The following is a 17193-nucleotide window of genomic DNA, read 5'->3' as shown; positions in this document are numbered from 1 at the left end:
AGAACACGGGTTTAGGAGTCAGACAAACTTGTATTCAAATGGGGCTCTGCCTTTTCCTACCTATGAGACCTTGGGCAAATTATCAACCTCTCAAAGCCTCAGATTTCTCATGTGGAAAAGGAGGGTAATAACACTATCCTCCTTACAGAGTTGTTGTAAGGATTCAATGAGATCCCCAGTGGTGGACCCAAGAGGTGACCGGCCACTTGTTGGGACTTTAGAGCACTATTATCACACACACAATCACCATCGGCACTCTGGAGCTGTCCCAAATAAACCAGTAGTGGAAGAAAAGACAGTGGGTCTATCTTGTAACCCGAGTTCAAGCCTCCTAGCCCTGATGTACAAACAAGTTCTAAGACCTGCCCTCTGTAGAAATTCTGGAGCCTCTTCTGAAGATTATGCATGGAGATCACTTAGCACAATGTCTGGTACATAGTAAGTAAATGAACAATCATAGTAAGTAAATGTTAGCAATCAAACGAGCAATCTCTCGTTTACCAGGAGAGATTCCCTGTGCCCTGACAAATTCGTAGAAAATGGTAACGGTCAACCTGCCCTCCCACAATGGTTCAAATTCACTGTTTTGTCAAGGAGGTCACTGAATTCCAATAACATATTTTAACTTTTAATACTTACCAATATCCATTCATTCATACATGCCTAACTTGCCTTATTCTAGAAAGGATTTAAGACTGCTAACTTTTGATGTAGTTTTTGAATATGTGGTCACTTGGCTTTCTCACTTCTCTTTTTTTTAATTTTCAATTTTTTTTTACTTTTTGTATTTCTGATCATCCAAGTAAAAATTACCAAATCTTAAATACATTTCCTTTTTTGTACATATAAAAATTTTCTATGTATACAAATGTTTGTATATATGTATAAATGTGTATATAAAATGAAGAGTGTATATGTGCATAAATGTATACATAAAAATGAACAGTGTATATAAAAATGTATATCATATATACAATTTTATGTCTTGCTATTTTCCATACCTGTCATTACACACCTTTAAATACTTCTGATAATCATAAATGTATATTCCACAAATTCTTAATCACTGGGGCACCTGGGCGGTTCAGTCAGTTAAGCGTCCGACTCTTTATCTCAGCTCAGGTCTTGATCTCAGCGTTGTGAGCTCAAGCCCTGCTTTGGGCTCCACGGTGGGTATGGAGCCTACTTAAAAAAAATTCTTTTTTTTTTTTTTTTTTGTTGGAGACCCGTTTAATATGGACGCTCAAGGCCTGGGCAGAGTGGGGAGTGCCCCGGAACTGGGCAAGCAGGCTAAGTGGGTGGGTCGTGGGCCCACACCTGACCCCAGGAGGGGATGTTGGGTGGTGGGGGCTGGCCCAGGCATGCCAAGGGGAGTACCGGAAGGGTGACTGAGGCAGGCAGACCCACCAGGGGACCTGTAGGCCAGCCCTTGAGAAGGTATCTAAGCCAGGTGGTGAGTGCCCAGGCCAGAGCCTAGCCCAGGGAGGCAGGGTTTGGGCTGGTTGGGGGCTCCCAGAACCTAGGGACTGGCATCACTAGGGGCCTCCCCAAGCTGCTGCTGGAACTCAAGGCGTGTCTGCCGGTTGGACTCAAGCAGCTCCTGGAGGCGGGCATGGAGGTAGTCGTTCTTCTCCTCTAGGTTGTCTAGACAGGAGTTGATCTGGTCCAACATGGAGTTGATGGCAGCATATTCTGCTTCCGCGAAGCCGTCGTCCTCGCCTTCCGCGCCCGTCTCCACCGGCACGCCCAGGTCCCCGTTGGGGCCCGACATTGCGGGCTCGGGCGCCGCAAGGGCCGCGCGACGGTAGAACCCAGCTACCCTCCCGCCCACAGCCTGCGCTGGGCGGAAGGTGGAGACGCCGGATGGAACTCGAAGCCGCTTAAAAAAAATTCTTAATCACTTCTTTGTGTTGGGCTATATAAATTGACTAGAATTCCTCCTTATTTATTTTAAACGAGTATGTAGAGAGTAAAAGTGGGAGATGTTGGTAACATCCAAGGAGAGGAAAGAAAACATAACAACTGTGTGGATATTTCCTGTGGCTGGGGCTGGGAAACCTAGACAGCCATAGTTCGATCAATGGAAACCAACTTAAGTGACTGTTTCTTGGAGTATTCTAGAACATACATATGTGTATCAGGGTTTTTAAAAATTTGGGGAAATGATGAAGAATATAATACCTAACATGTATGTAACACTTTTCTCCCTTACTCTGTGCTGTTTCAAAAAGGATTTAGGGTGAACTCAACAACAAAAAACAACTCAAAAAATGAGCAAAGAATTTGAAGGGAGCCTGACCGGCTCAGTTGGTAGAGCATGGGACTCTTGATCTTGGGGTTGTGAGTTCAAGCCTCACATTGGGTGTAGAGATTACTTAAAAATAAAATCTTAAAAAAGAAAAAGAATTTGAATAGACATTTTGCCAAAGAAGATACACAAAAGGTCAATAGGCACACAAAAAGATGCTCAACATCACTAATCATTAGGGAAACGTAAATCAAAACCACAACAAGATATTGCTTCACACCTTTTAGGATGGGTACTATTAAAAATAAACAAACAAACAAAATAACAAGTGTTGGAAAGGATGTGGAGAAATTGAAACCCTTGTGCACTGTTAGTGGGATTGTAAAATGGTCCAGCCACTGTGGAAACGGTCTGGTGGTTTCTCAAAAAATTAAAAATAGAATTAACATATGATCCAGCAATTCCACGTTGGATATATACCCAAAAGAATTGAAAGCAGGGTCTTGAAGCAGTATTTGTGCACCTATATTCATGCCCCATGATTCCACAGTAGCCAAAAGGTAGAAGGAACCCAAGTGACCATGGATAGATGAATAGGTAAACAAAATGTGGTATGTACACACAACTGAATATTATCCAGCCTTAAAAAGGAAGGAAATTCTGACACATGCTACAACATGAATGAACCTTGGGGACATTATGCTAAGTGAAATAAGGCAATCACAAAAAGACAAATACTGTATGCTTTCAGTTATGCGGTTCCTACAGTAGTCAGATCCACAGATGCAGAAAGTAGGATGCTGGTTGTCAGTGGGTGGGGGAAGTGGAGAATAGAGAGTTGTTTAATTGGTACAGAGTTCCGTTTTTGCAAAGATGAAAAGAGTTCTGGACATTGGTTGAGCAACACTGTGAGTGTACTAACCACTACTGAACTGCATACTTAAAAATGGTTAAGATGGTAAATTTTGTTACTTGTATTTTACCACAAGGAAGACATTTTTAATTACTTTTAAAAAAGGATTTAGGGGGCGCCTGAGTGGCTCAGTTGGTTGGGCAACTGCCTTCGGCTCAGGTCATGATCCCGGAGTGCCTGGATCGAGTCCCGCATCGGGCTCCCTGCTCAGCAGGGAGTCTGCTTCTCCCTCTGACCCTCCCCCCATCTCATGTGCTTTCTCTCTCATTCTCTCTCTCTCTCAAATAAATAAATAAAATCTTTAAAAAAAAGGATTTAGGGTACTTACCCCCGTACTTTCTTTTTTTTTTTAGATTTATTTATTTATTTGAGAGAGAGAGAGCATGGGGGGGAGGGTCAGAGGGAGAAGCAGACTCCCTGCTGAGCAGGGAGCCCGATGTGGGCCTCGATCCTGGGACTCTGGGATCATGATCTGAGCTGAAGGAAGTCGCTTAACCAACTGAGCCACCCAGGCGCCCTACCCCCTACTTTCCAAAATGCTTTCGCATCCAACATCCCAGTTGATCCTTAAAACAACCTGTAAGGGAGCAGGTTGGGTATTTTCATTCTCATTTTGGAGTAGAAGAGATTCCCTTGTAGGGATGTCATGGAGCCCCCACAGCTTTTAAGCGAAAGGGATGGCTCCAGCCTACCCTGGAATCCTTAATGGTAGGATGTGATTCCACACTTTCTGATCCTCATTCTCATCCAATCCGTGGCCTAGTGACCTGTGCCTGGCCCCCAGCAGGCTCCCCCCGTCACTCATCTCCTAACTTTGCAGACTAACTCAGGGACTGGAGGTTCTCCTGGATGTCCTCTCAGGACTGTACAGAAAACTCAGAGGTGGAGTGGTAGCCTCTTCCAGCAAAATGAACAGAATCTAAGTGTTACAGTTTGATAAGTTCTAACAAAGCCATATAACTGTATAAGCCACACTCCTATCAGGATAGAGAACATTTCCATCACCTCAGAAAGTTTCCTTTCCCAGTCAATACTCCCACCCCAAGGCAACTACTGCTTTGATTTTTTATTCCATGAGAATTTTTTATTCTTTTTTTTTTTTTTTGGCAGAGGGTTGGGAGGAGATGGCTTTTTGCTGAGTATTCTTCCTGAGTGATTGTTTATGCCAGGACCTGGGTCCTGTTAAACTTAAAAAAAAAAAAAGAAAAGAAGAAAAAAAGAAGTAGCTTCCTTTGTTTCTCCCTCATTTTAATAATAGCTTTCCTTTCCATGGGGCCTGTCTGTCCCGCCAATCTGAGGGTCCCTTGAAGGCAAGGGCCAAGCCTATTCATCTCTGTGTCCTCAGTGCCTAGCACACAGTAAGAGTGCAACAGGTGCTGGGCACTGTTCTAAGCTCCTTTTACACATCAATTCATTTAATCCTTGTAATACTCGATGAGGAAGGTGTTATCAATCAGTCCATTTCACAGATGAGGACAGTGAGAGATTTAACAGCTTGCCCAAGACACCATAGTCAGGAAGCAGCAGAATTGGAATTTGGAACTTGAGCAATCTGGCTCCAAGTACGGCTGTTAATCAGTATTCTCATCTGCCCCTCAATTACATGTGTTTGTTGAATGAATGAACAATGATCCTTTTTTGCCTTCTCATCTCAATATGTCCATGGCCAAATTAAATGGTTCTCTCCCCAAAACATCTTTTCCCCACATCTGACCTTGCTATTCGTCCTGGGTCTCAGAGAAACATGGAGACTTTCTTTTCTTTTTTAAAGATTTTATTTATTTGTCAGAGAGAGAGAGAGAGCACAAGTAGGAGGAGCGGCAGCCCGAGGGAGAAGCAGGCTCTGGGTGAGCAAGGAGCCGGATGAGGGACTCAATCCCAGGACCCTGGGATCATGACCTGAGCCGAAGGCAGATGCTTAACTGACTGAGCCACCCAGGCATCCCAGCCTCTTCTCCCCAGCCTAATTTACTGCCTACCTGCCTACCTGCCTACCTGCTTGTACTCACTCATCTTTGTCTTACATTTTCCCTTAAGCTCTTCTTTCTGGCTTACCTCTTAACTCAGCACATGAAACCCAAAACCACCCCTCAGGTGATGGTGAAGGCCCTGATAAGACCTCCCACCAGCCCAGACCACCTAGACCTTTTGAGCTCAACCCCCACTCATGACTGCACAGATGGAGCTCTGGAATGACCTACAACTACCTTTACTTCATCATAATACTAAAATATCTGCCCAAGGAGGAGACTTAGACTCATTTACATAACATACAACACACGTATAAGCATGTTTCCTTAAAGCACTTGGGCAACCTTATGCACACCTCTACAAAGGAACAAGGCTTCCCTATCTAAATATTCATCCTAACACTAAACAAAAGGAACCCATTCACCCTCTCTTGCAGAATCAGGGCTTTGGAAGCCATTCCCCATGATCTCCTTTTTTGCTGCAAATAAAAGTTTTCTTTGTATGACAACTCAACATGGTTCAGTTTCTGACTCACTTAGGAGCAGACTCACATTGGTTTGGTTGCACCTTTGCAAATGCTGCCCCACTCTTTGGGGGCCTTGGGGTTTACATGCATTATTATTTAACCTTCACGATAATCCACAAGCTAAATATTATTATTCATGTTTTATAGATGAGAAACCAAATAATAGACTCCAGGTTCAAACAGGGTTTGTCTGGCCCTGAGGACTCTTCCATCCGCACAAGGACTGGTGACCTTGAGCAAGTCACTTAACCTTCATGAATCTCAGATTTCTCAGATTTCTCATTTGTAAAATGGGGATAATAGTGGTAATTACCTCATTGTGAGAGCAACTGAGATAACAGCACAGTGCCTGACACACAGTAAGTGCTCAGTGATAATTAGCAATTAAAGTTCACAAAGCCTATAGCATACATAGCATGAGAGCTGGCTAATTGTCATGACCAAAATGCTATCTGGAAGGGCTCTTGAACTACAGCTGGTAAGAAATTGCCATACCTGGCCCCTTATTAGTCTCTTAAAGGAGTTCTCTCCAGGGAAGCACTGTATGCGGTATGAAAAAAATTACCATACTGCTCACTTGCAGGATGCACAGCAATAGAAAATACATCCAGTCTAGTGGAGAGCACAGAGAAACTGTCCAGGGTGTGTGACCACAGGCAATCTTGAAACCTCTGAACTTTTATCATTTATTTTTTTTAAAGATTTTATTTATTTATTCGTGAGAAACAGAGAGAGAGAGAGGCAGAGACAGAGGGAGAAGCAGGCTCCCCGCGGAGCACGGAGTCCAACGGGGGACTCTATCCCAGGACCCCGGGGATCATGACCTGAGCCGAAGGCAGACGCTTAACCGACTGAGCCACCCAGGCGTCCCTGAACTTTTATCATTTACAAATTGGAAATAATACCTTCCCCCAGGAAAATTGAGATAACGCACACGCAGCCTTTAGGGCATTGCGGAACACATAGTAGGACCTACATAAAGGAGTTGTGCAACATTATCATAGTCAGATGATGTACATGAGCGCGCTTTATTGCAAGGACAAGATGGATTTATAAATCATGTTATCAAAATCAAGTGTTAAAAGTACAGGAAAGGTAAAAGGATTGTACAAATCAGGTACTAGTGCATATCTTGAAAACCTAATTGCCCCCCAGGAGGAAACAAGCAGAGTGGGCAAGGGTGGGAGGAACTCCGGCCCTCGCCCACCCGCCTCCGAGCCCCGCCTCCAGGCTTGCGTGACGCGGCGCCCAAGCCCCGCCGACGGGGGGCGGGGCCGGCCCTGGTCACGTGAGCGCGGGTGCGGAAGTGGTGCAACGGGCGGCGTCTGTGGTTGGCCGAGGCCGCGGGTCCCGGGGGCGGGGTCAAGCCGGCCAGACGCGCCGGGAGGAGCCGGGGGAGGAGGCAGGCGCGGGGGCCGGCGTCAGAGTCCGGGGTTCGGTCTGCGGGGCGATCGAGTGCTGGACCGGCGGCCGTCCGGTGCGCCCCGGCCAGCGCGCGCCAGCTGCTCTGGGTACCCCAGGCCGAGGCGCCGGCGGCTGCGGCAAACCGGTGAGGTGGGCAGAGGGGGGCTCGGAGGGCGCCCTGTGCGCGGAGCAGGCGTGAGGCAGCCGGGGGCCGGGACGCCATGTCCATGGAGGACCCCTTCTTTGTGGTGAAAGGGTGAGTGTCCCCGTGGGCTCCACTGGAGGAGGACGTGGCGGTGCTACCAGCCCGCACCTCCCCGCTCTTCTCGCTAGAGGGGGAGGGGAGACAAGTGGAGGCTAGGGAGGGGACAGTGCGGACGGCTTAGCTTGCAGGGCCATGACCAAGCGTCCAGACACATCCCCTCCGCGTCCTACCTGGACTGTGAAAACCGTGCCCCCAACCAAGCCCCTGGGGAAGGGGATCCCTTTTGGGACGTGCGCGGAGATACAACTTATTTGGGGTTCGAGGGGATCAGCAGCTCTGCAGGTGAGGAGGGAAACACGGGTCCCAGTCCATGCTGGGGCTCTAGTGGAGCACGGGGCCTTACTTCGAAGGAGGGAAAACAGCATCTGGGCAGGAAAAGGGAAATGGCCCTCCTGAGCTTTGTAGTTGGCGTTGATGGGGGTGAGCTCCCATTGTCCATTGAGTTTGGAGCGCCGGCCCGCAGAGTGGTGAGACCACAACACGCCCAGAGGCGTCTGAGCACGTTTGCAGGCTGGGCTGCGGGGGAGCAGGGCTCCGGAAGACAACTCAATTCAGTGGGGGCGTTTTTACTGAGTAATGTGAGGGGAGGAAAGCAGTCGTTCGAACTCGGCGATGATGTTGGAAGGAAAACAAAATGATATCAGCCAAACTAAACTTTCCTCAGCTTTCTATTAGCAACTGGGATTTTCCCACAGGGCTGAAGGAAGTGAGTGCTTTCTTTTTAACTCCCTGATTTCATCCAGGCTCTTTGACAGGTTTCCCCCATTTCTTATCCAGCCTTTCAGAACAGAACTGCCTTAATTTATTTTTCCCTCTGAGCTGTCCTGACTCCATCTTTGATTGCACGATTGTTTGGAGATAGAAACTTTATTTGCACTTTGTTATATTATCTTTGTAGCCATTAAACAAATGCAAAAAAAGGTCGATTCTCAGGTTGTTGTAACTTGTCAGCTTGTTTTAAATGACAGACCAAAAAAAAAAAATCCGAGAACTACAAAGTTCCCAGATCAGTACTAATAACCACAAAGTGTCCCTTTGCTTGCAACTGGTTGCTGCTAGCTTCCTATTTCTGCTGACCAGTTGCTTGAGTGTTTGTGTTTTTTAAGGATTCTTCTTAGGAAATTTACTTGGTACTTTAGGTGAAGTACTTTGTTATCCATGATACGGTAAAATATATTTATATACTTTTTAACATTTTCTTAAAAGGTTTTTTCCTTCATCCTACTTAAAGGTAGATGTGAAAATGCTGAGTTGCAGATTGACTAGTAATATGTGGCTCTCTACCGGGAAAATGTGTTATTTGTTAGAAGGATTAGTTTAGAGGTTAATTTTTAAATGTTAAAGCTGTGTGTCTTTCCCTTGAATGAAAGTTCTTAATGCTTAGGTTGCAAAGGTTATCTCTGGCGGTGGAAACCAGGGATAATCAGAAATTTTTTGTTTGCTTGATTTTTAATGGAATCCCTGCGAAAATGCTAAATTGCTCTGCCATCTTGGTCTTTTTTTCCTGATAGATCCAATATAGTCTACCAGTGCTTGCTCACTAATTAGATATCACTGCTGTATTGGAACATTGGAACACTGGATTCTTCGTTGACTTTTATATCATTTTAGCTCATGTCCTAAGGTGTCTGAAGGAAGAGATTGGCAATACCTTCTGCTGTAGAAGGTAAAGTTAGCCACAAGGGTGTATCCAGACTGTGACAGAATATCCGGGGAGCCGTGTACCTCTATTTATTAAAAGTATTGAAAATGCATCAAACGATGTGGAAAATTAGATGCCTAAGTTGTGGCCCTTAGCCTAGGAGCTGATGGTTCTGAGAAACAGCTCACCCCAAAATTAAGTAGAAATGACAGGTGATAAATTAAGCACTAAAGCAAATGTTACAAAAGATTAAGTGCCCCAGTAGTTCTGAGAAAAGCAACTCATTAGAAATGGTTGTGATTGGACAAGCTTTTAGAAGTAGTAGTAGGTCTTGAATTAGGTTATGAACATGGGTAGAATTGGGATAATTCAGGCCTGTGTCTCATCTGGACTCTTACTAAAGAGTCTCTTAATTGGTCTGCCTGCTTCTAGTCATCTTCCTTTGGTTCTGTTGGGTCAGTGCTATCTAAAATATAATGTGAGCCATATATGCCATTTTACGTTTGCTGGTAGCCATGTTAAAAAGTAAAAAGAGAGGCACCTGGCTGGCTTAGTCGGTGGAGCATGCAACTCTTGATCTCTGTGGCGTGAGTTCAAGCCCCACACTGGGCGAGGAGCTCACTTTATTTATTTTTTTTAATTTTTTAAAAATATTTTATTTATTTGACAGAGAGAGCGAGAGCGAGAGAGGGAACACAAGCAGGGGGAGTGGGAGCGGGAGAAGCGGGCTCCCCACTAAGCAGGAAGCCCGATGCGGGCCTGGATCCCAGGCCCCTGGGATCATGACCTGAGCCAAAGGCAGACGCCCAGCGACTGAGCCACCCAGGCGCCCCGAGGAGCTCACTTTAAAAAAAAAAAGGGGGGTAAAAAGAAACTGGTGAAATTAATTATAATATCATCTTTAATATATTCAAATGTTTCAGCAAAAAAAAAAGGGGGGTAAAAAGAAACTGGTGAAATTAATTATAATATCATCTTTAATATATTCAAATGTTTCAGCAGGTGATTAATATGAAGATTATAATGGAATAGTTTACTTTTTTTGTATTAAGTTTTCAGATTTGGAGTGTATTTTACACGTATAGCACATCTTAGTTTGGACACTGAATTTTCATCGGGAATATTTGATCTGTATTTAGAGTTCATTAAATTTACAGTTGAGAAAGTCGATTCACATACCCCGACATACTTAAAAATTTCCCAGGAACGGAATTGCATATCGGTTTTTAAATTTAATTGAAATAGAAAAATTAGTTCTTTTGTCATCCCAGCGCATTGCAGGTGTTCTGTAGTCACATGTGGAGCCCACGTTGGGCAGCAGAGGTGCAGCTCTTCTAGAACCCAAGCAGGGCTTCCGTGCTTAACATCATTTAGTGGCTGCCTGTTGCCTCAGGAATAAAGTCCAAACACTTCATGACCCCCATGATCCCGTGGCCCTTTACCTTCCGCCCACTCTGCCTACCCTCAGCGCGGAGCTCCAGCAAGGTCCGACTAGTGTGTGTGACCACAGTCCTGGGTGCTGTTACTCCATGTGCACCCACTCTGCCTGGTTCACCCACTAAGCTTTGAAGATTCAGTGTAAGCATCTGTGTTGCCTCCAGGAAGAGCTTCCCTTGGCACTTGTAACATGTTATTGCACCTCTTCCTCTGGCTGTCTTTCATTATTAGATTATGAGCTCTGTGGGTTGGGACTATGTATTTTTCCTGTATTTCCAGCCCAGCACCTTGAATATACAGCATAAATGTTAACTAAATACTCGTGGTGGTGGTGCAGGTGGTTAAGGAGTAGTGATTCATGGGTGGGAACTTTGCCAGCAGATGCCGTGAGTTGGGCATTGTGTATTAGAAATGATCAAGGAGAGATGCTCCCAGGTGGTGTAGGAAGTTTATTTAGGGGAAGTAATAATAATAGCTAACATTTAAAGGATGCAACTCCTATCCAAGCATTTTGTGCTAAGTAAGCACTTTATAAAAATTTTCACTTGATAGGAACAGCTTTGTGATGTGGGTACTAGCCCCATTTTAGAGATGAGGAACTGAGGAAGCCCAGAGGGGTTGTTATTTGCTTGGGGTCACACAGCTAGTAAGTGATAGATCCAGGATTCAGATTTGAACTTCCTGATTCTACTCACGCTATTAAAACTTCACAGTACAGGTAGAATTAGGGTCAAGGAGAGTCTCATTTTGAAGCCATTGGGAGATTTTTAAATCTGGGAAATTAGGGTTTTTAGGAATATTGATTTGGTAGTACTGTTAGATACATCAGTGTGAGGAAAGATTTAAAAGGGGACCAGTTAGAAAGCTGTGTTAATTGAAATGTGCAGTTCTTAATGCCTGGATGTTTGAGGCTAGTTTTGTGAGGGTTTGACACTATCAGTGGCCTGTTCAGAGCAGAATCCCAGGACACAGAGGAGAAAACCACCACAGTGGGGCAGCTGAGCTCTCCCAGCGCACGTGACCCCTACCTGGCCTAGACATTCACAGTGGTATTTACAGCAGCAGAACTCGGTCCCTGAAACTCCAGGCCCTCCTGAATCACCTCTGGCCTGCCCTTAACGCGTAGCCTCTTTGGCAGATCCTCTCCGTGTGCTCTCATGGGTGAGCTGGATTATTCCCATTGTGTCGTACTCCCTGTGTATCTGAGCACATCCTGGTCACTCTGGCCCCACTCTCTCCCCTCCCTACAAATGCCTGACCAGACCGTCCTCCAGTCCCGCGCCCACTTGATCATCGTGTCCTAGCAGTGCCATCCCTTGGATATTTCTGGAGTCTTCTCTCCCTCTCTAGTGATGGTTCATCTACCCTAGTGCGTGTCCTTGTTCTCTCCCGCCTGGACTCCTGTAAGCAACTTCTTCAGCAAGCTTCGCACTGCTACCAGATGTGTCCACAGAGACACGATCAGGTCACTTCTCTATTCAGAGTCTTTTATTCTAACATCCTTATTGAGCGTCTGTTTTTGTGTGCTGGGAGCTGAGAGTACAGCCGTGAACAAACAAAATCCCATCCTTATGGAGCTTACATTCTAGGGACAGGAAACAAGACAAATAATGTGGTATGTCAGGTGGTAATAAGTTCTGTAAGAATAAAGGTGGTTAAAGAGAAAGGAAAAGTGGATTCTGGGTGAAAATTTTCTTTTTATCTGACTTCAGGAGGCAGTGAAGTTTGGTGACCTGTTTTTTGGTAATCAGGCTGACCCAACGTTGGGATCTTACCTTTCAGTTACTTGGAGTAACTTTTGGCGAGTTAATTCATCTCTTTGAAACTGTTTGTACAAAATGGCTTAGCAATGTACAAAATTGGCTTAACAATACCTGCTTTATTGGTTATAAGGATTAAATGAGTTAATGCATGTAAATTGCCTAGCGGTTGGGGGCACATATTAAATGCCCAATAAACATTCTCTTTGAAATGTCTGTTTCTATGTTTCTGGCCAAATAAGCTGCTGTCTCTGAGAGGAAAGACCATGTCTTACTGGTTTTTGAGTAACAGTTAAACTCATGTTAAACTAATATATGCTTATTTTAGAAAATCTAGGAAACAAAAATATAAAAAGGAGAATAAAAATTTATTGAAGTGCCACCATCCAGAAATAATTTGTTAAAATTTTGATGTCTTTTTGATCTTTATTTCTATTACTAGTTTTAGGCAATACTTTTCATCAGGTTTTGATCTCTTACTATATGTCAGGCACTGTGCTAAGAACCTAACAGTAATTATCTTTTTAGTCCTTATGAAGTAAGTACTGGTACTATTATTATCATTTTACAAATTAAGAAAATGAAACTTAGTAAAAAAAACCAAAAACTTCAGGGTTATAAGCTTATAAGTGGAAAGGCCAGGATTTATATATGTGTGTATTATTATTAACTGTTTCAGAAATTGGGATCATACCATGTTATAATCTTTTCATCTGTATTTTTTTTCCATTGAGGCATTTTTATTTACACAGATGTATTGCATCCCTAGAAAAAGGATCCCAGAAAAATTTTCCCTCCTGTGTGTTTTTGTCTTGCTTCTTCATGGGTTGTGAGAAGTTGACTGATGCCAGAGATTGTCAGTACAACGAAACCAAACTAGTGGGACGGGAGCAGATTCTTCTGCCATTTTTCTAGATCTTTTGAGTTGTACATCAGATCTGGGGCTGATCGCTCCACACTTGTTTAACCTGCCCATGAGGTTCACAGCAATTTTCCCCGCTCCGTGATCATCAGTGACTTCAAATTCACCAGTGTAACCATGCTTCATCATCACAGTTAGAAACCGGACGATGACTTTGGAGCACGGCCTAGTAAGAACCTGGCGTTTGCCTCTCTTCAGCATTGTTCATGCTCTTGAGAGCATCTGCCAGGACGTTCGTGTGTATCATTATGGCGACACAGAAAGAGGACGGGAGGGCCATTTTTTTTTTTTATATCCTTAAAATGTCTTCAGTGGGGAGGGCTTTTAATGACTGCGTTGAATTTTGCCATATAAACGTAATATAAATGATTACCTAGGATGACAGAATATTTCTAAATTTTCACTAGTAACAAATAAAGTAGTGGCGAGGAGAATGAATGCCTGACAGGTCTTTATTGCTGCTTCTCTTTATTTCCATAGCGTATATTCCTGTGGCAAAATTGCAAAATCAGAGAGTAAGCACGTGTCCAAAGCTTCTGACGCATGTTAGCAGATTGCCCTTCGGAACACACCTCTGACTTCACTCTGTCCCCCAGCCCCACCCATTTCCCCTGATCTCTTAACAGTCCTGGGATTCTCATTTTAAGAAATCTTTACTAATTTGCGAGGTGAAAAAAAAAATGCCGTATTTGAATCCTGTTGTTTTCATCTTTATATTTCGTAGGGACTCATGCAGTGCTTGTTTGATGAGTGCATCCATTTTGAGTTTTGGGTTCTGTATTTTTCCCTGTCTTGTTGGCAACCTTTTAGGATTTGCAACTTCTGATTGAACTGACCAAGAAAACCACAAAATTGAGCATTGGAGTATGAGAGTCTGTTGGTACCAAGTGAGCCTCTCCTGTAGGTAAAAGGCATGAATGTTGTGGCTCTTTAATATTTTGTTGTTTTGGAGGCTTTGTGTGCCTGAGTAAGGGTAATTTCCAGGTTCTTGGCTGTGGATCAATGTTGAAATAATGGCCTAAGTAAGCAGATGAGCAATATGGTATATGTTATGTTGTATTCTTTAACCAGCATTTATATGTGCAGCCTTCTTAACTCTAGATTATGAGTTCCTTGAAGGCGGGCATTGTGCATTGTAGTCACATTATTGAGAGAACTGCTTATTGGTATAATCACTGAAAAAGAAATCATTTGCTTGCAAGGTAATTTTAGTCTAATAAAATGAATGTAAGTCAAATCTCACATTCTACTTTTTTGAAATCAGAATCAGATGTTTCACCATAAAGACTTTGCAAACATTTGTTATAAATTTATTGAATGCCTAATACTATATTTGGCTGAAATAGTAGTCTAGTTGGACAACACTATGTAGATACGTGGAGTGTAGGCGAAAGACAATGTGCATTGTGTGTAAGATTTCAGAGTAGAGTTGAGATGTTACAGAGAATGAAAAAAGGAAAGACCCCAGGGGGAATGTTGGTCAAAGGCATTTTAGTGAAGCAAGTAATAGGGTCTCATTCTGACCCTTAAAGGAAATGTCTGCTTTTCATTTGCAGAGATGTAGGGACTCTTGGCTGGGGAAGCAGCTAGCAGAAGTCTAGAGCCAGGAATGAGAAAGGGGAGGATGGGAAGGAGACCTGCCAACTGACGCAGATTTTGTTTTAGTGAAGAAATCAGGTTGGATATTAAAGTCGGTCAGTTTTGGGGAGGAAGATACAGAATACCCAGCTGAGGAGTTTAAATTTAATCTGTTTCCTATTGTAAATTCTTAATCAGGAGGCAGTTTTAACTAGCAGGTACTGTTTACTCGCCTTTGGGCAAACAGCTGTTAAGGGTTCAAACCCGGGTCTTCTGATTCCACAAAGAAAATAGATTTGTCTGAAGGCTTAGCAAAGATGGGATTGAATAGGTCTTGGTGCTGGAAGGCACCTCATAGTCAGGGTCAGAAGCATTTGAAGCAAACAGCCAAGATGCCTGAGCCCCAGTTCTCCTGTTTGTTCAACGAGTGTGGACTAGATATCTTGAAAGTTTCTTCCAGATCTAAAATCCAGTGATTGAGCTTAAGTAGAAGTTGTGCAAGGTGAGAAGTTTAAGAGGAAGAGTGTCTAGACAAGTTTGAAATCTTGGAAGCTAGAGGCACTATTGACTGAAAAGGGGAAGTTAGAGAAGGAAGCAGACTTCTTTTCTGCTCTTTTTGTTTGAATACTTGCTTTTTAAAAAAATTTCTTTCTTTATTTGTAGGCAGGATAAGATCAGTTTGGTTTTAGGCAAATGGAGTGGTCCTGTAGGCAGCTAAAGATAGAGGAATTAATCCTGGGTGAGTGACTAGGGTTGGTAATGCAGTTGGGGAGTCATCAGCTGAAAGGGATCTTTTGAACCTGTGGGTATTGATGAGCACCTAGAAGCTCTACAGAGTGTTGAGAAACACTAGGACCAAGCGGAGGAAAAGGAATGAGAAAACTGGTAGAAACCAGAAGAGCACAATGACACAAAAACAAAGGAAGTGAGAGTTTCAAGAAAACAGCTATGAAGGCTGTCGTGGCAGGTATATTGAAAGTGAAGATGAGTTCAAGCCCATCATGACTCTGACCTGCGGTGTCGTTGGTAGCAGTAGTACTATCCCAGGGGGGTTGTGGAAGCAGCAGCAAGTTGAGGTCAAAATTGTATGTAACTGTAGGTAACTAAGTAGAGTCAATCCTTCCCCCACAAGAGTAATTGCCAAAGGTATCACAGTACAGTTGAATTTGGAAATGACGGTGAGGTCAAGTGAAAGGAGTGTGTATGGTTTTCCCCTTAAATACAGAAGATGTGAGTATGGAAGTCGAGCAGTAACAAGAGTTCCTCCCTTACCAAGCACGAGGGATTGGTGGTGGAACAAGGTTGGTAGGATAAGGGGGCGGGAGGGGGATATGGTTGCAGAGGCTCACACAGCCTGGGTTTTTCAGGTTTCATTACGAGAATGGAAACCATCTGCCTTTCCTAGCCTCTCAGTATATTGACGAAACAGGAACCTCTCTGTAAAGGGTCATGCAGGATGAGCGCTGCCTGCGCCAGATACTGGTCTTGGGCCGATTGTCTTTTTCCATATATACTGGCCACCCCAGTGTATATCCTGCCCCGTTTGCTTTTCTTAAATTGTGAAGCTGGCGTTCTTCTAGCAAGCTGGCCTCCTCGTTCCTTTCCCTGGGACCTGGGCAGACCTTTATAATTGTCTCACCTGACAGAATGCGGAAATGACACTGCTTGACTCCCGAAGTTTGAGTCCTAAAAGACTGCCGATACAGCTTGCACCTGCATCTTCCTGACTGGGGACTCGAGGCTGGCGTGTCCGGAACGAACAAGGAAGAAGTCCAGCTCCACCCAAGCTGCTCTGCTAGGGAGATCATGTGGAGAGACACAGACACAGAGACACTACTGAGGAGCCTATGTTTTTGCAGCCCCAGACACTGTGGAGCAGGGACCAGCCATCTCTTCTGTGTCCGGCACGATCTCCTGACCCGCACAGTCCATGGGCATAATAAATGCTTGTTTTTCTCCACTATGTTTTGGGGTGGTTGTTACACAACCACAGTAACTGGGACAGATGCCAATTCAGAGTCTGTCAGCATGATCAAAGAAGAAATGAGAAATCAGAAGGCTGACGGAGTTGCAGCTACATTTATTCTGCAACTTGTTGGCATAGCTGAATGGCAGATTCTGCAAAACCAAAGCTCCCTAATGGCTGAGATAATCCTTCCTCTGGCTTTACTGAGAAACTTGGCAAGATCTAGATAAGAATACGTGGAGATTTTTATGGACATCTAGATGGGTTGCCTTTAGCCCTGGAGGTTGGTTGTTGGGATGGTGGGCCCTTCCCCATGGTGGAACAGACTAGACTGTTGGACGGTAGAGGCTCAGCTAGCAATGACAGAGGGTTAGTGTTTGGCTGGCTTCAGAAACAAACTAGGTTAGTTCTGACAGTGTCAACTTTTTATTTATAATGAATGGAGTAATCTGGTTTTGAAAGCTTTGTTGACTTCATTTTTCCCAAAAGATACATTCTTCAAAGATGTGGACTGTGTTCTCATTTTTGACAGTTGCTTACCAGTAGTTCCTTGGGCATTGA

The 17193-nt window shown here is 44.1% G+C and overlaps 1 protein-coding gene and 1 pseudogene across 4 annotated transcripts in view; one reads left to right on the top strand and one right to left on the bottom strand.

Moving 5' to 3' along the window:
- Positions 1–1208: 1208 nt before the first annotated feature.
- On the bottom strand, positions 1209–1866 carry LOC114222867 (bublin coiled-coil protein pseudogene; annotated as a pseudogene).
- A 5193-nt stretch (positions 1867–7059) lies between these two features.
- STX6 (syntaxin 6) overlaps positions 7060–17193 on the top strand; it is a 49566-nt gene continuing 39432 nt past the window's right edge. For all 4 annotated transcript variants that reach the window (XM_028121514.2, XM_028121510.2, XM_028121513.2 and 1 more), the window contains exon 1: positions 7060–7318. In XM_028121514.2, coding sequence (XP_027977315.1) covers positions 7284–7318 — 35 coding nt within the window. In that variant the 5' untranslated portion in view covers positions 7060–7283. The remainder of the gene's footprint in view (positions 7319–17193) is intronic.

Source organism: Eumetopias jubatus, unplaced genomic scaffold, assembly GCF_037043125.1.
Source record: "Eumetopias jubatus isolate StellerSeaLion01/CBP00866 unplaced genomic scaffold, mEumJub1_p1.0 scaffold_12, whole genome shotgun sequence".
Lineage (NCBI taxonomy): Eukaryota > Metazoa > Chordata > Mammalia > Carnivora > Otariidae > Eumetopias > Eumetopias jubatus.
This window is presented reverse-complemented; position numbering and strand designations above follow the sequence as displayed.